We start from the raw sequence: 22,287 nt of genomic DNA, 5'->3' as shown, positions 1-22,287 counted from the left end.
TCTTCTCTCCCCCCAGTCGCTCTCTCTCTTCCCCCCCATTCGCTCTCTCTCTTCCCCCCCAGTCGCTCTCTCTCTTCCCCCCCAGTCGCTCTCTCTCTTCCCCCCCAGTCGCTCTCTCTCTTCCCCCCCCAGTCGCTCTCTCTTCCCCCCCCCAGTCGCTCTCTCTTCCCCCCCAGTCGCTCTCTCTTCCCCCCCAGTCGCTCTCTCTCTTCCCCCCCAGTCGCTCTCTCTCTTCCCCCCCCCAGTCGCTCTCTCTTCCCCCCCAGTCGCTCTCTCTTCCCCCCCAGTCGCTCTCTCTTCCCCCCCAGTCGCTCTCTCTCTCCCCCCAGTCGCTCTCTCGCTTCCCCCCCCCAGTCGTTCCCTCCCTTCTCCCCCCAGTCGCTCCCTCTCTCTCTTCCCCCAGTCGCTCCCTCTCTCTCTTCCAACAACATGCCCTCAAAAAAGCCTCTGCACCGCCCCCCCACTCGCTCTCTCTCTCTTCCCCCCCCCCCACTCGCTCTCTCTCTTCCAACAACAACATGCCCTCGAAAAAGTCTCTCTCCTCTCTCTCCCCCGTCTCTCTCTCTCTCTCCCTCAGTCGCTCTGTCTCTCCCCCCTCAGTCTCTCTCTCTCTCCCCCCTCAGTCTCTCTATCTCCCCATTCTCTCTCTCCCCAGTCTCTCTCTCTCACACTCCCAATCTCTCTCTCTCTCACACTCCCAGTCTCTCTCTCTCACACTCCCAATCTCTCTCTCTCTCACACTCCCAGTCTCTCTCTCTCTCACTCCCAATCTCTCTCTCTCACACACTCCCAATCTCTTTCTCACACTCCCAGTCTCTCTCTCTCACACTCCCAATCTCTCTCTCACACACTCCCAATCTCTCTCTCTCTCTCTCTCACTCCCAATCTCTCTCTCTGACACTCCCAATCTCTCTCTCTCTCACATTCCCAATCTCTCTCTCACTCCCAATCTCTCTCTCTCTCTCACATTCCCAATCTCTCTCTCTCTCACATTCCCAATCTCTCTCTCTCTCACTCCCAGTCTCTCTCTCTCACACTCCCAATCTCTCTCTCTCACACTCCCAATCTCTCTCTCTCACACATTTCCAATCTCTCTCTCTCTCACTCCAGTCTCTCTCTCTCAGACTCCCAATCTCTCTCTCTCAGACTCCCAATCTCTCTCTCTCTCACACTCCCAATCTCTCTCTCTCTCACACTCCCAATCTCTCTCTCTCACACTCCCAATCTCTCTCTGTCTCTCACACTCCCAATCTCTCTCTCTCTCACACTCCCAATCTCTCTCTCTCTCTCACACTCCCAATCTCTCTCTCTCTCACACTCCCAATCTCTCTCTCACACTCCCAATCTCTCTCTCTCTCACACTCCCAATCTCTCTCTCTCTCACACTCCCAATCTCTCTCTCTCTCACACTCCCAATCTCTCTCTCACACTCCCAATCTCTCTCTCTCTCACACTCCCAATCTCTCTCTCTCTCACACTCCCAATCTCTCTCTCTCACACACTCCCAATCTCTCTCTCTCACACACTCCCAATCTCTCACACACACTCCCAATCTCTCTCTCTCTCACACTCCCAATCACTCTCTCTCACACACTCCCAATCTCTCTCTCTCACACACTCCCAATCTCTCTCTCTCTCACACTCCCAATCTCTCTCACACTCCCAGTCTCTCTCTCTCACACACTCCCAATCTCTCTCTCTCACACACTCCCAATCTCTCTCTCTCACACACTCCCAATCTCTCACACACACTCCCAATCTCTCTCTCTCTCACACTCCCAATCTCTCTCTCTCTCACACTCCCAATCTCTCTCTCTCTCACACTCCCAATCTCTCTCTCTCTCACACTCCCAATCTCTCTCTCTCACACACTCCCAATCTCTCTCTCTCACACACTCCCAATCTCTCTCTCACACTCCCAGTCTCTCTCTCACACTCCCAATCTCTCTCTCACACTCCCAATCTCTCTCTCACACTCCCAATCTCTCTCTCTCTCACACACCCAATCTCTCTCTCTCACACTCCCAGTCTCTCTCTCTCTCTCTCACATTCCCAATCTCTCTCTCTCACACTCCCAATCTCTCTCTCTCTCACACTCCCAATCTCTCTCTCTCTCTCTCTCACACTCCCAATCTCTCTCTCACTCCCAATCTCTCTCTCTCTTTACTCCCAATCTCTCTCACACTCCCAATCTCTCTCTCTCTCACTCCCAATCTCTCTCTCTCTCACTCCCAATCTCTCTCTCTCTCACTCCCAATCTCTCTCTCACTCCCAATCTCTCTCTCTCTCACTCCCAATCTCTCTCACACTCCCAATCTCTCTCTCACACTCCCAATCTCTCTCTCCTTCCCTCTCCCTCTCTCTGTCTCTCTCTCCTTCCCTCTCTTTCTCCTTCCCTCTCTCTCCTTCCCTCTCTCTCTCTCTCCTTCCATCTCTCTCTCTCTTTCCTTCCATCTCTCTCTCTCTCCTTCCCCCCCTCTCTCTCTCTCCTTCCCCCTCTCTCTCTCCTTCCTCTCTCTCTCATTCCCTCTCTCTCTCATTCCCTCTCTCTCCTTCCCTCTCTCTCTTCCCCCCAGTCGCTCCCTCTCTCTCTTCCAACAACAACATGCCCTCGAGAAAGCCTCGGCACCGCCGGGCTCCCTCAGCTAGTCTATCTATATATATAAATCGGTACTTCTGTCATTCTGTCTATCTGTCTGTCATCGCGTGTGCGTTGCGGGTATGCACTCGAAAGTTACAGGGCGTACCTACGCGCGCGTTACCTCCAAAGAAAGCTTACGCTTCCGAGATGGTTTTAAGCGTATTTACGTTTCGGCCGGGCTAAAATTGCGCCCGCGGTATCCCCAAAAACCTTCAACATTCCGCTCATTAGCATCTCATTATCCGCTCATTAGCGACAGAGTGACCTCGAGCTCGACCAATCGTACGCCGGGTTGCTGGCGTGTGCCGCCGGGCCAATCGGTGCACGTGTGGCCGGGCTTTATTGTTCTGAACCGAGGTGAGTCGCCGCCATCTTGATTCCAAACTTTTCCTTTCTTTTTCCCGCTTTCTGCGTCTTAAAAAAAAAACGTTGCTTTTAAAACACATATTGTTTTTAAAAAAAATGATTTAGAAAGTAATTAACTTATCTAATCTCATTAATTTTCCTACCTTTCCCCGTTTTCAGATTTTCTCCATGTATAGGCCTAGAAGCCTCGGCGTCTCCTCCGCACCCACGCCCGAGCTAGGCACCTCCCGGCCCCACTCGAAGGCTGGAGGGCCGAGCCTCAGCCCAGCGGCGCTAGGGTGCGCGCGCAGCAGGAGCTGAGACGTCTCTCTCTGCCGGGGCTTGCTGAGCGTCCGGCGTTACCCTGGCAACCGGGCCTGCCGGACGTATCGCACAGCCGCAATCGGCGGTCTTCACCTCGGGTGGAGGGGGGTGCAGCCGCGACCCTCGGGGGGGGGGGGGGCCGCGACCCTCGGGGGGGGGGGGGGGGGGCCCGCGCGCGCAGCAGGAGCAGCTGAGACGCGGCGTCTCTCTCTCTGGCTTGGTCAGCGTCACGGTTGCCCTGGCAACCGGGCCCGCCGGCCGAGAGACGCCGCGTCTCAGCTCCTGCTGCGCGCGCAATTGGCGGTCTTCACCTCGGGGGGGGGGGGGCGCGACCCTCGGGGGGGGGGCGCCCCCCACCCTCCCTCCCCCCCGCCCTCCATCCCCTCCCTTCCCCGCCCTCCCCCTCCCCCGCCCTCCCTTCCCCTCCCTCCCCTTCCCCTCCCCCCGCCCTCCCTTCCCCTCCCCCCGCCTTCCCCTCCCCCCGCCCTCCCTTCCCCCCCCTCCCTCCCTTCCTTCCCCCCTCCCCCCTCCCTCCCTTCCCCTCCCTCCCCTCCCCCTCCCCTCCCTTCCCCCCCCTCCCCTCTCTTCCCCCCAGTCGCTCTCTCTCTTCCCCCCAGTCGCTCTCTCTCTTCCCCCCAGTCGCTCTCTCTCTCTCTTCCAACAACAACATGCCCTCGAAAAAGCCTCGGCACCGCCGGGCACTTCAGCTAGTTGAATCATATAAGGTATTCAATGAAAGATGAGTTAGTTCAGAAATGGAAACATAAAGATCCAAAATGATAGTATTGTAAGTAATTTAATTCAATGAGTAGTCTAGGGCCTAAATTTTCCAAGTGCATGTTGGCACCTCAACCTTGTCTATCAGAAAATCATGGGGCACAAATCCCTTGATTTTTTATTCAATTAAATTAATAGATTGACAGTCACGGATGATGTGCCATGATTTTCTGGTATGCACTGGCGGGAACCAAGAGGTCCCACTGCAAGAGCATGCAGATCAGGATCAAGGGGCTGAATGGCCTACACCTGTTCCTATGCACATAACATTATCTCTTATAAATACATCATTACTAATTCTAGTAACTATATAGCTGCAACACAATTTGATACATAATTTTGATTACTACACAAATTGGTTTATTGAGATTATATGGTTGCCATGATATTATGACCTATTTGAAAGCAGAAAAATTAATAATATGTTTGATTTCCACAGAATGCAGCAGATACTTTTTCTTTCACAATGCCATTTGCTTCGAGGACTGTCCCCCAGGATTTTTTCCGAACACTCAGACCTATACATGCACTTCATGCCACCTTGGATGTGCAGTGTGTAATGGTCCAGACTCTGATGACTGTGAAGAGTGTACCAAACCTTCTTCAGTTATGTATGATGGAAAGTGTTTGACAATCTGCCCTGAAGGAACTTACATGGACAAGAAAACTAAAAATTGCCAGGGTGAGCTCAGTATATGTTATAATAACAATGGGAAACAACCAGAATTGTAAGAATGCAAGGAAAGGGTACAGTAACTTTTAAATGTTTAGTCACAAAGTAACATTTGTGGAATGGCAATTGTCTAACTAGGGGGCCATTATTTATCATATACGTCTTGAATTTTTCTCCTGCTGTTTCTCAATTTTTGTAGTGATTAAGATATAACTCAAACTGAGTTCTGAACTTGAAGCCCACCAAGGTTAATTTGCAAATATTTTACTCAGTTATTTCCATTTTGGGTTTGGATTCGCTGAATTAGCATCATAATATCAACACAATGATAAACGATTCAATTGAAGACATCTGGGGGCCTAAATTAGTTAGCGCCCCAAATCGGGCATGATTCCAGTAGCACACAACAACAGCGCGTTGAAACGGAGAGCACGAGGACCATCCTAAATTCATCCCTGGGCTTTATCATAATTTATTCAGGGGAGCTGCGAGCGCCTCGATGCAGCTAGCTTATCGGGGCCTAACCAATATCGGCCACTGCTGAGGACTACAAGTGAGCAGGGGGAAGACGATCAGAAGGGCAGCCAGACAGTGGCTCATTTTGACTTCACAAATAATATATTCCTGAAAGTTTTGGGCCTTTTTTTGAGCAACCTCCAGCAGTCCCTTAAAGGTCTGCTGGTTAGGCTGCTCAAGACACAGAAAGACCAGTTAGAGCTTGCGTATTACTGGTTCCAACTAATCCAAACAATCTGGGTATGCAATGGGCATAGGAGCCTGATTTCAATAGGCCTGTGATGGCCGCCTAAGAAAAGCCCCATGTCAATTTAGCAGTGGCCTGAATGCCCGTGTAACTCAAGCAAAGGGCTTTGCTCTGCTAAATTAGTTATCATTGTGCCCATTTTAGGTCAATAAAGCAGACACAATTTAAACCCCTTGATCTCTGACTGTGTAGTTGGTTATATATTTGTTTTCCGTTGCGGTTCAGTGGGGAAATGAGTGATCTCCCGAGTATATTTTTTTGCTGGTGTTGATCAGTTTGGGTTGGGTGCGGGGTGGGTGGGGGAGGTTAGAGGGATAAGGTTTGTTAGTTCCTGACTGTAGAGGTTGGTGTGCATCTGTATTTCTTACTGGTGTAGTTGTGAAGCAATGTAAGATGGCAATCTGGGAAGATTCATATGACTTCAGATTTAGCTTTGTAAATATTTAACTTTACAATCACCAAAAACTAAAGGCAAACCCCGAGAACAAATTTATATCCCTTGTATTTATATCCCTTGTATTTATATTTGTATTTTGTAATACTTAATTACTCCATTCTAAATTGTAAATGTCAGATACTGAGCATTTTTTTTTTAATTGTAGAGTGTGATCAGACATGTAGGACCTGCGAGGGACCTCATTCATCAGACTGCATTCATTGTAGAAAAGAGATGATAAAGAACAGTCAGGGGCACTGCGTAACGCACAAGGACTGTCCCCTGAATACGTACATGGACCAGATCTGTAGGTCCTGTCACAAAAAATGCTACCGCTGTTATGGGCCCACAGACCACGACTGTCTCAGCTGCACTCACAATCACTTTTTACTCAGTGAGTATGCCTTAGGACTTTCAAAGCTCCAGCAAATGGAAAACAGCACAATTTGGTTTTCTTTTTGAATGATATTGTAATCCTTGTTTCAGTCTTCAAGGTGACTAGAAATTAATAACTGTTGTTGTCCTAGAGCGGTGAAGTCACTCTTTTTGGAGCAAGGATCATTTGTTTTGATTTAAAATTGTAACCTACTTTAATGTATGTCACTTTAAAAAGTAAACACCAATCTGTCTGCTTAAATGGATTTACAATTAATCTTACTTTGCCCAGTTGGTAGCATTCTCGCTTCTGAGTCCAAAGGTTGTGGATTCAGTCCCACTCTAGAGACTTGAGCACAAAAATCTAGGCTGACACTCCAGGGCAGTACCGAGGGAGTGCTGCACTATCGGAGGCGCCGTCTTTCAGATGAGATGTTAAACCGAGGCCCTATCTTCTCCCTCAGATCGACGTAAAAGATCCAATGGCACTATTTTGAACAAGAGCAGAGGAATCCTCGGTGTCCTGGCCAATATTTATCCCTTAATCAGTGTCACTAAAAACATTATCTGGTTATTATCACATTGCTGTTTGTGGGAGCTTGCTGTGTGCAAATTGATTGCTGGATTTCCTACATTACAACAGTGACTACACGTCAAAAGTACTTCATTGGCTGTAAAGCGCTTTAGGACATCCTGAGGTCGTGAAAGGCACTATATAAATGCAAGACTTTCTTTCATTCTTTCACTTGTTTTGATCATAAATCTTATTCCTAAAATGTCTCCAAAGTTGATAGTTCTGTGTACCAGAGATAAGGAAGATACTGGGCCATGCTCACGCAAATTGAAGTAGTCAGATTGGGTTGAGACTAAAACTGATTTTTTTTTAACAATGGTAAAAATATCCCTGATCCGAATGCCAGTCAAACTGACAATCAACTTGAAGACCGCTCCACAAAACACTGTGGTTACCATTGGCTTTGTGCACTTTTAATGGTTTGGACAGATACTTTGATAAGCTCATGACAGGATTTTAAATTTGTTTTGTCATTTAAACAGAGATTAGTTTACTTAACTTACCTTCGGCTAAGAATTGCCCCGGTTCCTGACAATTTGCTCAGCTAAGTAATTCTAGTAAAATTTACCTAAAGATAATGAATAGATGAAATCTTCAGAGACATACTTGTGACATTATAACACTTAGCAACCAAAGCAATTCTCACCACCTTTTGTCCTCCAATGTGCATCATCTTTGTATGATATTTGGGAAGGAGGTGGTCTATCATCAGAATCAATTCTTCAGAATTTATTAGTGGCACTGAAATTATATGCTTAGGACTTGATTATTCCATTGGATTGTGAAAGGGTGGGGAGCAGAGATGAAACCAAGCAGGAGCAAGGAGGGGATTCTCTGGTTCAGCAGAGGTATGTTATAGTTACCATGAGTCTGAGAGACATTCGTATAAGATACTTAGCTCTATTTTTGGTGAGCCCCCCACCCCTTCCACTTGAAATCACTGTCTTCCACCTTCCGCTCAGAAAGGAGGCTTATAGCAAAAGTGACAAATTTACTCTCTGGCAAACAAGCACGCGCAATATATACAAATAAACATGAAGTTGTTTTATTAACAATAACAACACAACTTTAATTATATAACGCCTTTAACGTAGTAAAACATCCCAAGGCACTTAACAGGAGCGTTATCAAACAAAATTTGACACCGAGCCACATAAGATATTAGGACAGAAAGATTGGTCAAAGAGGTAGGTTTTAAGAAGCATCTTAAAGGAGGAAAGAGAAGTGGAGAGGTTTAGGGAGGGAAAGAAAAGAAAGAAAGAGTTGCATTTATATAGCACCTTTCATGACCACCGGACGTCCCAAAGAGCTTTGCAGCCAATGAGGTACTTTTTGAAGTGTAGTCACTGTTGTAATGTAGGAAACGCGGCAGCCAATCTGCGCACAGCAAGCTCCTACAAAGAGCAATGTGATAATGACCAGATAATCTGTTTTAGTGATGTTGATTGAGGGATAAATATTGGCTAGGACACCGGGGATATCTCCCCGCCCTTCAAAAAAGTGCCATGGGATCTTTTACATCCACCTGAGAGAGCAGACGGGGCCTCGGTTTAACGTCTCATCCGAAAGACGGCACCTCCAACAGTGCAGCATTCCCTCAGTACTGCACTAGAATGTCAGCCTAGATTTTTGTGCTCAAGTCTGGAGTGGGACTTGAACCCACAACCTTCTGAGTCAGAGGCGAGGGTGCTACCAACTGAGCCATGGGAATTCCAAAGTTTAGGGCCTTGGCACCTGAAGACATGGCCACCAATGGTGGAGCAATTAAAATCGGGGATACTCAAGAGGCCAGAATTGGAGGAGCGTAGATATCTCGGAGGGTTTAGGGCTGGAGGAGGTTACAGACATAGGGTGGAGCAAGGCCATGGAAAAATTTGAAAATAAGGATGAGAATTTTAAAATTGAGGCATTGTTTAACTGTGAGCCAATGTAGGCGAGCGAGCGCAGGGGTGATGGGTGAACAAGACTTGGTGCAAGTTAGGACACAGGCAGCAAAGTTTTGGATGAACTCAAGTTTATGGAGGGTAGAACATGAGGGGCTGGCCAGGAATGCCCTCGACCGTGTCAGTTCTATCTCCCGCACCTCTGCCCTCACCCCTGCCCCTCCCTCCCGGAACCACGATAGGGTTCCCCTTGTCCTCACCTTTCACCCCACCAGCCTCCACATTCAACGGATCATCCTCCGGCATTTCCGCTACCTCCAAAGTGATCCCACCACCAAACGTATCTTCCCCTCCCCTCCCCTTTCAGCATTCCGCAGGGACCGCTCTCTCCGAGACACCCTAGTCCACTCCTCTATCACCCCAAACAGCCCTTCCCCTTCGCCTGGCACCTTCCCGTGCAAGCGGAGGAGATGTAACACCTGCCCCTATACCTCCCCCCTCCCCACTGTCCAGGGCCCCAAACACCCCTTCCAGGTGAAACAGCGATTTACTTGTACTTCTCGCAATCTAGTATACTGTATTCGCTGCTCACGATGCGGTCTCCTCTACATTGGGGAGACCAAACGCAGATTGGGTGACCGCTTTGCGGAACACCTCCGTTCAGTCCGTAAGGGTGACCCCGAGCTTCCGGTCGCCTGTCATTTCAATTCACCGCTCCATTCCCACTCGGACCTCACCGTCCTTGGCCTCTTGTACTGTTCCACGGAAGCTCAACGTAAACTCGAGGAACAGCACCTCATCTTCCGATTAGGCACTCTGCAGCCTTCCGGTCTCAATATCGAGTTCAACAATTTCAGATCATAACCTCGGCCCCTATTTCATTTTTACTTATATTTTTCCACTCCTTTCCCCCCCCCCCCCTTTCCTTTTGTTTCTCTCTCACACCTGGCAGCTATCTTTTGCCCTGCCAGTACACTTTACACCTAATCCCAGCATATTACCATCTCGTCTAGCTTCTAATCTCTTTTACTTCTTTTGGTTCTTTTATTCTTTTGTCCGATCGCAGCCCTGCCTTTGATCTAGTTCCTTTTCTCTCCAGTTTTGAAGAAGGGTCAAACCCGAAACGTCAACTCAAATTTCTCTCCACGGATGTTGCCTGACCTGCTGAGTTTTTCCAGCATTTTCTGTTGTTATTTCGGATTTCCAACATCTGCAGTATTTTGCTATCGTACTAATGCATTGGAACAGTCAGGTTTAGAGGTAACAAAGGCATGGATGTTTATTAATGCAAAATAAACCATATTTTGGCCATATAAGAGTTGCTTTGGGAACTGCTATTGCTGAAAATGACAATATATTCAATTTGTCATAAAATGTGATTAACTCCATTAGACATAAAATCACTGAGAGATTTGACACTTATAAAGGATTACAGTATATTGAAAATGTGGTTAATACCGATAAGATGTGCTTTACAATGTGCTTTTTAAATTACTTTCTCAATGGCAGCATGGTAAAGGTGTTCTACACTTTGCTGTTTTATCTTATATTAATTATTGTAACTATTTTTCTTTCAATTAGATAAGACGTGCATAGACAATTGTCCAGATGGGTACTACACAGAGCAGAATAGGCGTCACTGCTTTGCTTGTCACAAAACCTGTGAGATATGCAATGGGCAGTCTAAAACACAGTGCCTTGCCTGTAAACCAGACTGGTACAGCCTGAAATCGATGTGTGTCAAGAACTGCGGATCTGGGTAGGTGCCACAGATCAGATTAAAGTTATTTCACTGGAATTTGAACTGGAGAAACTGATAGATTGACAAAGTTTGCTCTTTTCCTTTTGAGTGCCAGAGAATATACCAGGTCTGTTAAAAGATACTTTAAATGCTAACTGCTTATAGTTTATACTTTGAACATTATGATCCTTACAACTCAATCAGGTTAATTTTTCTTTAATATGTGGTGTATATGGACGCCAGGAAAAATGTTGTTCGAGGAATGGCAAACAATTTGTTTGTTCATAATGGATTTTGGTGCAGGAATATGGGGATCTATACGGCACAAAATTCAGGTAATTATTGCCTGTTTTTTTTCGGCGCTATGAGTGTCCTTAGGGCTCCAAAATGGCATCCACACACTTATGGGCAAGTCGCACTATACGCTCTATTAGTGAGGGCATTAACGCGCACGCAGTGAACGCCCGCCAGAAGTATGCAGAGCAGGCAGATCATGACATCAATCAGCATTCAACGCTGACTTGACGCCAGCACTACCATTTTGGAGCTCAACACTTTAGCTAACGCCCTCTCTTAACCTCGCACAGTTGAACATGCATTCAGCAGCAGGAAGGAACCCCCAACCAGTGCTATTTAAAGAGATCATCAACTACTTACAGGTTAGTTGCTGGTTGATTTCTTCTGACCTTCACCTTGGCCACAATGCAAAAATAAAAGCCTCTACAAAATAAACATTCCAAACCAAATTTTTAAATCAAAACGTGCCATGTTGCATACAAACATAAACTAATCACCCTTGTGTATTCCCTTAGTGCCTGTCTTCCGTGTGCCTTTGCCTGACCTAGTGCTCCTACGCAGTGCTACCCCAATGGCTGTAGCATGGCTGGTGGAAGGCTGCTAACTTTCATTGGAGGAGACTGCAGATGGCCTTAGAGGACGACCTCGAGTAGCTCTGGGCCTAGAAAACCCAGCTGCGGACTGCACCATCTTGGCATAGATCGCAGCAACCTGGGCTGGCTGGCTGACAGGCAACAGCAAGGGCATTGGCGGAGTGACTGTGGTGAGAAGATGAATGCTGTCATCCTGAGAGAGGACAGCAGATTCGTGCTCCATGGAGCCACTGCCACTCCCCCGGGGCAGCATCTAAGCAATCCTAGTAATCTGTTGGAGGACAGATTGCAGGACTGCTGTGATACCCCGCAAGCCCCTTTGAACACTGGAATCCAGAACCATGATGGCAAAGCAGTCTGAGCTTTCACTGCAGCACTCAGACGTTGGGCTGCTGCTGCTTATGCTGCAATGGAAGCTGAGACACCGGCCATCAGACACTGCATCATGGTTGGGTCCTCAAGTGTGCTAATGGAGTTGGCCACCACTTCCATGCTGGAAAAGATGGGCTCAAGTTCTGCGCAAAGTCCTGTGACTCCTCCATGGTCCTTGACATTGCACGCAGGCTTTCTGGCAGGCTTTCCAATTCACCAAGCATTTCATTGTGCATACCCATTAGCCTTCTTCTGTAGCTTGCCCCTCATCTGAGTCCTCTGCAGCAGAACTTGTGTGCGACCTCACCCCCCAGTGAGCTGGCACCTGCAATATCATTGCCCCCTGCTCTGGCTGTAGGCCTCCTGTGCCTGGTGTCTCACCACATGCAGATCCCATAATGGTGTGTCTTCATCACCACTGTCTTCTTGCTCTTCCACCACTGCCTGGGTATCTGAAAGGAGAAAGGCGCAAGAGTAAGGTTGTGGTGAAGGGGGGGTGGGGGGGGTAAGAGGCGCATGCTTACACCTTTTGCAGCTTGTAAATCAGAAGAGATTGTGGGATGAGCGGGAAGTGGGATGTGAGAAGGAGGATTAGTTATGAGGTAACAGACATCTTTGACTGTTTCAGCCCCGTAACTGGCCAGGGTCTCAGCATTGGCTGTTACAATAATGGTCAGCACCGTCTCCTCCATGGGGGATAAAACATGCAGGCGTGCCTGTCCTCTGCCGGTTAGCTCCTGCTGCCTCTGGTTGTTCGCCACCTTGTCCTATAAGAGAGAGGAAGGTTTGTCAGTGAGTGTGGTGCAATGTATTTGGATGATGTGCCAGTCATGGTTGAATAGCTGGCAGTGTGTGCAAGCTGTGAGATGTGGGTGTGAGGCTTGCAGCAGTGCTAAGTGTACGAGGGTGAGGTGAAGCTATGGATGTTAGGTATGAGTCTTGATTGACAGAGGTTGTTGGTAGGTGAGTGATGGGAGTGTGGTGCATTGAGCAGTGGCTGAGACTAGTGGTGCAGGTGGTAGGATATAGCATTTGAAGATGCATTCACTGACCTTGACCACTTGTGTGAGGTAATTGAACTTCTTGCAGCACTGCATCCAAGTCCTCGAAGCTTGATTCCTGGCATCGACCTCCACAGCTATCTGCTTCCACTGCCTTCTGAGCGTGTGTCTGGTGGGCCTCCCAGCCCCCTGTGGATACAGGACATCTCTCAACCTTTCCAACTCCTCCACCAAGGCCTCCAGTGCAGTGTCTGAAAACCTTGTAGGCCATTCTCTCCCATGTTATGCCATTCTTCACTGTTTCCCAGGTCAGATTCACTTCCTGAATGACTTCCAGCACCTGCTTCAGCCACAATGCACCTCCCCTTTAAGAGGTGCAGGCTAGCTTTAACTGGTGCTAGCCTCTCACAATTTTGGGCTTCTTGCTGATGTGTGCAGCCACTCAACAGTGCGGTGAGCACTGGCTACATGCTGAAATCATTGAAATTAGCAGGTAGCACGAAGTTGGCGTACTGCCTGCATTACATTGAATGGGCGCAGGTTAATCGTGCATCGCGATCCTCGCGCCCGTTTTTGGGGGCTATTGAATTTAGACCCCATAAACTGCAAAACATCCTGCATTATTATTTGAAAAAAGGTGAAAAGCACATGCCTGAAAACTATAAGCCAGTAAGTTTTACATCAGTTGTAGGAAAATTTTCAAATAATTTTTAGTGAGCTGGTGAGTGAACACTTGGAAAAGGATAACTTGCTAAGGGATGATTAGTGTGGATTCAGAATATCATATTTAATGAACATGGGAGATTTTTTGAAGCGATTATTCTCATGCAAGATGAGGAGAATGCAATTAATATATACTTAAATTTTCAGAAAGCTGTTGACAGCATTTCATATCGATGATTAATGGCTAAGTCAGCTGAGAGATTTAATTGCAGTTGCTGAGGAAAATTTGTAAACATAAAAAATTCAAGCAACAATGCTATTCCTTCTCCCAAGACTTGACAGAAAGTAATGGTTCATTGACCACCTAGACTCAAATCATTTTAACATTTTAAACACTTCGATCAGATCACCCCTCAATCTGTTATATTCAAAGGAATACAAGCCAGGTTTATGCAACCTGTCCTAAGCACTGGTATAATTCTGCTGAATCTGTGCTGCACCACCCCCCTCCAAGGCCAATATATCCCTCTTGAGGTGGGGTGGCCAAAACTGATCACAGTACTCCAGATCGGGTCTGACCAAGGCTCTATACAACTGAAGCATAACTTCCTTCACTTTGTATTCCAGCCCTCTTCAGATAAAGGCCAGCATTCTATGAGCCTTTTTGGTCACTTTTTGGACCCATCCACTGGCTTTCTAATGATTTGTGTACTTGGATTTGCTCCTAGAGAGCAAATAATAAAAATGACAACAGAGAAGGTCATAGACTTAGGTAGCAGTGGGGAAATTAAAAACCAGAGCGTGTCAGGAAGGGGCAGAAGGTATGGAGTAAAAGGTAAAGTAATAAAAAGGGCAAAAGCAGGAACTAAGTGTCACAAAACATCTTTGAAAGTTCTCTATCTGAATGCACGTAGCATTCGTAACAAAATAGACGAGTTAATGGCACAAATAACTACATATGGGTATGATCTTGTGGCCATTACAGAAACATGGCTGCAGGGTGACAATGCCTGGGAATTAAACATAGCAGGTTATTTAACGATCAGGAAGGACAGGCAGGAAGGAAGGGGAGGTGGGGTGGCTATGTTAATAAAGGAAGGAATCACTGTAATACAGAGAAATGATATTGGGTCAAAAGATCAGGATAATGAAACAGTTTGGGTGGAGATAAGGAATAATAAGGGGAAAAAAACACTAGTGGGTGTAGTCTATAGGCCTCCGAACAGCGGCAACTCTGTTGGACAGAGTATCAATCAGGAAATAGTTGAGGCTTGTAATAAGGGAACATCTATAATTATGGGGGATTTTAACTATCATATTAATTGGACAAATCAAATTGGGCAGGGCTGCCTTGAGGATGAGTTCATTGAGTGTATTAGGGATGGGTTTCTTGAGCAGTATGTAACTGAACCGACCAGGGGGCAAGCAACCTTAGATCTGGTCCTGTGTAACGAGACAGGATTAATTAAAAATGTCCTAGTAAAGGATCCCCTTGGAATGAGTGACCATAACATGGTTGAATTCCATATTCAATTAGAGGGTGAGAAGGTTGGATCTCAAACAAGCATGCTAAGCTTGAATAAAGGAGACTATGAAGGTATGAGAGCGGAATTGAGTAGAGTGGATTGGGAAAATAGATTAAAGGGTAAGACGATACATGATCAGTGGTGTACATTTAAGGAGTTATTTTACAACTTCCAAAAAATATATATTCCACTGAGAAGAAAAGGGTGTAAAAGAAAAGACAGCCATCCGTGGCTAAGTAAAGAAATTAAGGATAGTATTCGACTAAAAACAAGGGCATATAAGGTAGCCAAATCTAGTGGGAGGATAAAGGATTGGGAAAACTTTAAAAGACAGCAAAAAACAACAAAAAGATTGATTAAGAAAGGGAAGATAGATTATGAAAGTAAATTAGCAAAAAATATAAAAACAGATAGTAAGAGTTTTTATAGTTATATAAAAAGAAAAAGGGTGGCTAAAGTAAATGTTGGTCCCTTAGAGGATGAGACCGGGAAATTAATGGTGGGAAATATGGAGATGGCAAAAACACTGAATGAATATTTTATATCAGTCTTTACAGTAGAAGACACTAAGAATATCCCAACACTAGACAAACAGGGGGCTAAAGGGGGGGAGGAGCTAACCACGATCAAAATCACTAAGGAAGTGGTACTCGGTAAAATAATGGGACTCAAGGCAGATAAATCACCTGGACTTGATGGCTTACATCCTAGGGTCTTGAGGGAAGTGGCGGTAGGGATTGTGGATGCATTGGTAATAATTTTCCAAAACTCCCTGGACTCGGCAATGGTCCCGGCAGACTGGAAAACTGCTAATGTAACACCCTTATTTAAAAAGGGCAGTAGACAGAAGGCTGGGAACTATAGACCGGTTAGCCTAACATCTGTGGTAGGTAAAATCTTGGAGTCCATTATTAAGGAGACAGTAACAGGACATTTGGATAATCATAATTTAATAGGACAAAGTCAGCATGGTTTTATGAAGGGGAAGTCATGTTTGACAAATTTGCTGGAGTTCTTTGAGGAAGTAACATATAGGGTGGATAAAGGGGAACCAGTGGACGTAGTGTATTTAGACTTCCAAAAGGCATTTGACGAGGTGCCACACAAAAGATTATTGCTTAAGATAAAAAATCACGGGATTGGGGGTAATATTCTGGCATGGATAGAGGATTGGCTATCTAACAGAAGGCAGAGAGTTGGGATAAATGGTTCATTCTCAGACTGGCAATCAGTAACTAGTGGTGTACCGCAGGGGTCAGTGCTGGGTCCCCAACTCTTTACAATCTATATTAACGATTTGGAGGAGGGGACTGAGTGTAACATATCAAAGTTTGCAGATGATACTAAGATGGGAGGGAAAGTAGTGAGTGAGGAGGACATAAAAAACCTGCAAGGGGACATAGACAGGCTAAGTAAGTGGGCAGAGATTTGGCCGATGGAATACAATACTGGAAAGTGTGAGGTTATGCACTTTGGCAGGAAAAATCGTAGAGCAAGTTATTATCTTAATGGCAAGAAAATGGAAAGTACTGAAGTACAAAGGGATCTGGGGGTCCTGGTGCACGAAATTCAAAAGGTTAGTATGCAGGTGCAGCAAGTGATTAAGAAGGCCAATGGAATGTTGGCTTTCATTGCTAGGGGGATAGAATATAAAAATAGGGAGGTATTGCTTCAGTTGTACAAGGTATTGGTGAGACCGCACCTGGAATACTGCGTACAGTTTTGGTGTCCATACTTAAGAAAAGACATACTTGCTCTCGAGTCAGTACAAAGAAGGTTCACTCGGTTAATCCCTGGGACTCTACTCATTGGAGTTCACAAGAATGAGAGGTGATCTTATTGAAACATATAAGATTGTGAAGGGGTTGGATCGGGTGGATGCGGGGAGGATGTTCCCGATGATGGGTGAAACTAGAACTAGGGGGCATAGTCTTAGAATAAGGGGCTGCTCTTTCAAAACTGAAATGAGGAGGAACTACTTCACTCAGAGGGTGGTAGGTCCATGGAATATGCTGCCCCAAAAAGCTGTAGAAGCTACATCATTACATAAATTTAAAACAGAAATAGACAGTTTCCTCGAAGTAAACGGAATTAAGGGTTACGGGGAACGGGCAGGAATTTGGACATGAGTCTAAGTTCGGATCAGTCATGGCCCTGTGGGTAGCGGAGCGGGCCCAGGGGCCGTGTAGCCTGATCCTGCTCCTATTTCGTGTGTCTAATTCTGTTAGATTCAGGAGATGGTTCTGTGATAGTGGATTGGCGGTTAGGATCAGATCAGCCATGATCTTATTGAATGGCGGAGCAGGCTCAAGGGGCCGATTGGCCTACTCCTGCTCCTATTTCTTATGTTCTTATATTCTTATTATCTCTTTGCTCTATACAGTTTCTAATTTCTCACCATTTAGCAAATACTTTTATTTATCTTTCTTGTGTCAAGAGTGGATGACCTCACACTTGCCCACATTTCTGCCTGGCCCAGCTCGTCCTCGCAAGCATGCCTGTTTCATACAGGCGTACGTTTCATTGGCAGCTGAGGAAGGCAGGAATCATGGAATTTATGACAGATGATCATGTCATTTTTCCTTCATTTGCCTAGTTCCACCAGTGAGGGAACTATTTGTGCAAATGGGATGGGATTTACAACTTGTCCCAAATCCCATCCCCCTGTGGGAGAAACACTCAATTTATGCCCTCTCCAACCCATTAATTTTAAGGCTATAATATATACAATGAGAATACAGCCCAAGGTGAAAGAGTTTCATAGAAGAGGAGAATCCTAGAATGGTTACAGCACAGAAGGAGGCCTTTTGGCCCGTCGAGTCCGTGCCGGTTCTCTGCAAGAGCACTTCCCCACCCCTTCTCTGTAGCCCTGCAAATTTATTTCCTTCAAGTACTTATCCAATTTCCTTTTGAAAGCCACAATTGAATCTGCCTCCACCACCCTTTCAGGCAGTGGATTCCAGATCATAACCACTCGCTGCATCAAAAAGTTTTTCCTCATGTTGCCTTAGGCTCTGCAGGCAGAAGAACCAATTGTATATCTATTCCTGTATAGCAGAGGAAAAACAATTGATTGGAAGCAAATGTTGCTTTTTTAACTGTGACAGTCAAAAATAATGAAGAATGTTGGTGCAGCATTTGCTTTCTACCAGTGGATGTCAATAGTTCACTTTGTGAATCAGCAGAACACTTGCGTAGATTACTAAAAGTTATGTAGTCAATGTTAATTAGAATTGCTACAAGTGTTTACTGTTTGAATTGGATACTGATAGCTCGATATTAATCTTCTATAATCCTTGTGTGAAGAATTTACTGATAATCAGTCATAAATTTGTATTTTACAAGCTTGATACCATGTCCTGTTGTCTTCCTCTGGCAGTAATTTACCCTTTCCATACTGTTTACTACAGTATCTTGTATACCTCAATAAAATCAGCTCTTAGTCATCTCCTTCGTATCTCAGACCATTTCACACCTTGTGGCTCTTCTCTGTATTGCTTCTAATATTTTAATGTCTCCCCTGTGTCTTGGTGACCAGAACTGGACACAGTACTTGAGCTGTGGTCTGATCAGGGCATTATCCAGTTTGAGCATGATTTTCTTCAGCTTGCACTGTATCATTTTGGAAATGTAGCTCAGCATTTTATTTGCTTTGTGGATTGCTGCTCTGCATTGACTGAGCATATTGAATGTTTAGTTTACGAAGACTCCTAGCTCTCTTTCAACTTCATCCTTTGCTACTTCAACACTATTAATGGAGCCCATTTTTACTTCCTATTGCCTGGAATTCCCTGCTTATTTGTGCCTAGATACATGCACAATTGGGGAGCAAATGACATGCGCAGCCTAAAAGATTGTGAAATTATGAGTGTAAGTAAGTTACACACGTAAGTAGAATACGCCCAAATCTCTTCGCTCTTTTATGATTGTCTATTGATCCCTCCGCTTGAATGTGTCTCCACCCATAATAAGGCACTACCCCCAAGTTACAGGGCCCTTTACATGAGTTTCCTGCAATGGCACTTGCTTGGAGGCTCTCTTCAAATTATGGCCAAATTTTCAGGTGCAGCAAGAAACAGTCATTCTGGTGTTTTATTGTAATTTATGGAGTGATTTTTTAAAATTTATCCTCACTGAGACCTGCTCTGTATTTTCTGTTTCTTTGAATAGATTTTTATGGCATAAGTATAAGTGACATTGAAGATTGAAAAGTTTCCTCGATTGCAGGTTTTTTTTTATATTCGTTTATGGGATGTGGGTGTCGCTGGCAAGGCCAGCATTTATTGCCCATCCCTAATTGGCCTTGAGAAGGTGGTGGTGAACCGCCTTCTTAAACCGCTGCAGTCCGTGTGGTGAAGGTCCCACAGTGCTGTTATGGAGGGAGTTGCAGGATTTTGACCCAGCGACGATGAAGGAACGGAGATATATTTCCAAGTCAGGATGGTGTGTAACTTGGAGAGGAACTTGCAGGTGATGGTGTTCCCATGCGCCTGCTGCCCTTATCCTTCTAGGTGGTAGAGGTCACGGGTTTGGGAGGTGCTGTCGAAGACACTTTGGCGAGTTTCTGCAGTGCATCTTGTAGATGGTACACACTGCAACCACGGTGCGCCGGTAGTGGAGGGAGTGAATGATTAAGGTGATGGATGGGCTGCCAAGCAAACAGGCTGCTTTGTCCTGGATGGTGTCGAGCTTCTTGAGTGTTGCTGGAGCTGCACTCATCCAGGCAAGTGGAGAGTATTCCATCATACTCCTTACATGTATCTTGTTGATGGTGGAAAGGCTTTGGGGAGTCAGGAAGTGAGACACTCGCTGCAGAATACCTAACCTCTGAACTGCTCTTATAGCCACAGAATTTATGTGGTTGGTTCAGTTAAGTTTCTGGTCAATGGTGACCCCCAGGATGTTGATAGTGGGGGATTCGGCGATGGTAATGCCGTTGAATGTCAAGGGGCAGTGGTTAGACTCTCTCATTGGAGATAGTCATTGCCTGGCACTTGTGTGGCGCGAATGTTACTTACCACTTATCAGCCCAAGCCTGAATGTCATAGCGTCAGAGAGTCATAATGGCACAGAAGGAGGACATTCGGCCCATCGAGTCCGTGCCGGCTCTCTGTAGAGCAGTCCAGTCAGTCTCATTCCCCTGCTCTATACCCGTAGCCCTGCAAGTTTATTTCCCTCAAGTGCCTATCCAGCCTCCCCTTGAAAACATTGAGTGTGTCCGCTTCCACCACTTCCGTCGGCAGCGAGTTCCAGGCCCTCGCCACTCGCTACATTAAAAAAGTTTTTCCTCACATTCCCCCCTGTATCTCTTGCCCAAAACCTTAAATCTGTGTCCCCTAGTCCTTGTACCATCAACTAGTGGGAACAGCCTTTCCAAGTCTAGCCTATCCAAACTCATCATAATCTTGTACACCTCTGTCAAATCACTCCTCAACATCCTTTCCTCTAATGAAAACTGTGGTGTATGTAACCTGTTCCACCTTAAGAGAACTTAAGCCTGGTCCACCTTAAGAAAGGTACTACTTTCTTTGGCTGCTGTATACGTAATACCGGTGGTGACCACACCGGTATATAAGCACAGTGTAATAATATTGTATTCAGTATAGTCCGACCTCCAACCAGTAAAGACCTGTTGAATTTACTCTTGTGGTCTGTGTAGTAATTCTCACTATAACACACAGACTTAACAGTGGCGACGAGTCTGATTCTTACCCTGCTGCAGTAATTTCCACGGCGACTTCGTCCACAGACAGGACGTCGAAGAGAGGTTTCCACCCTCATCACCTACGGGAAGACACGTCGAGCGGCAGGCATCGAGCAACCGGAGTGCAGAAGACATCCTGACCTCGAAGCCTCCATCAGCGACTGTCAGCTTCTTCTACTACCTCGTGGTGGGTAAGCCGGGCAGCGACGCGACAGAAAGTCAACCGCGTTGGCTGTACAGACGGGGCTGGGAAGACGGAGGAATAAGGGCGGTGAGGTCGATCGCGACCAGAGATAAGGGCCGGGCCGCTTTCGAGCGAAAGGCGCAGCGCGGGACATCGATCGCGACCGGAGATAAGGGCCGCATTCGGGCTAAAGGCGCAGCGTCTGGGGAAACTGAAGGCGCGAGAGCCGCGGTGAAGCGGAGACAGCATCGGGGGACGGGTGAAGACCGCCAAGCGCGGGAAAACCGCCATTTTGTGGGCGGAGGACGACGGCAAGAGCGGGAAGCCGCCATCTTAGATAACATTAAAAATACGATAAATTGCTACGATGCCTAAACATGGGAACATTAATGCCTTCGACAGTGATATAGAAGACTGGGCTATGTATGTAGAACGCATACAAAACTATTGTAAGGCAAATAAAATTCCTGAGACAGATAAAGCACTAACATTACTAAACTTAATGGGTGCGAAGACATACGGGCAATTGAAACACCTGTTATCACCAGATGAACCGGCGGATAAGACGTTCGAACAGATTGTTACTGTCCTAAAAAATCATCTCAGCCCCACGCCGCTGATGCTAGCGGAACGATTTAAATTTTACGATAGAAGACAGCGGCAAAATGAAAGCAATGCTGAATATTTGATGGAATTACGTAAGCTAGCAAAATATTGTCAGTTTGGAACGGGACTGACAGAGGCACTTCGAGATAGATTTGTGTGTGGTTTATTCAAACAGGATACACAAAGGCGACTGCTCGAGGAGAATGAGCTGTCTCTCGAGAAGGCGGTCACTATGGCAGCAGCACACGAGGCCGCAGCGAGAGGCACGGCAGTAATGCAGCTACGGCTACCGGAACTCGGTACAAACAAATTGGGTTTGAGTTCTGTCAAATGTTATCGTTGTGGAAAGACAACGCACGATCAGAACCAGTGTTGGTTTAAAAACCGAGAATGCAGAACGTGTGGCAGGTTTGGCCACATAGCTAAAGTATGCCGGTCAGGAAAGAAGACCAGCAATAAAAAGTCACTGCAAGGAAAATATGCAAAGGCACACAAGGTGACGAAGAACAGTTTGACTGAACAGAAGTCAGATTCAGACGCTAGCAGTAATGAACTGGATAGCTTAAGAATACACAACGTTGGTAAGGATACAGACCTCCAGACAATTTGGGTCACTCTTAAGATAGCAGGAGTCCAAGTAAAAATGGAATTGGACACTGGATTGGCATTGACGGTCATGAATAAGAAAGATTACAGAAGGTTATTCCAACATATTCCCTTACAGGATACGGAGATTATATTGAAAACGTACACGGGGCAAAGAGTGTACCCCATCGGAAAAATAGAGGTAGAAGTGGTCCACAAGGGCG

The 22,287-nt window shown here is 46.2% G+C and overlaps 1 protein-coding gene across 3 annotated transcripts in view; it reads left to right on the top strand.

Annotated features, from left to right (window-relative positions):
- pcsk5b (proprotein convertase subtilisin/kexin type 5b) overlaps positions 1-22,287 on the top strand; it is a 679,955-nt gene that overhangs the window by 630,543 nt on the left and 27,125 nt on the right. For all 3 annotated transcript variants that reach the window (XM_085986077.1, XM_085986086.1, XM_085986095.1), the window contains 3 exons: positions 4,527-4,769; positions 6,126-6,353; positions 10,373-10,550. In XM_085986077.1, coding sequence (XP_085842203.1) covers positions 4,527-4,769; positions 6,126-6,353; positions 10,373-10,550 — 649 coding nt within the window. The remainder of the gene's footprint in view (positions 1-4,526; positions 4,770-6,125; positions 6,354-10,372; positions 10,551-22,287) is intronic.

The sequence above is a fragment of the Somniosus microcephalus genome, chromosome 1 (genome assembly GCF_052327205.1).
Source record: "Somniosus microcephalus isolate GS21.2 chromosome 1, FLI_Smic_1.0, whole genome shotgun sequence".
Taxonomy (NCBI): Eukaryota; Metazoa; Chordata; class Chondrichthyes; order Squaliformes; family Somniosidae; genus Somniosus; species Somniosus microcephalus.
Note: the sequence above shows the minus strand (reverse complement) of the source record. Positions and strands in the feature narration are given on the sequence as shown.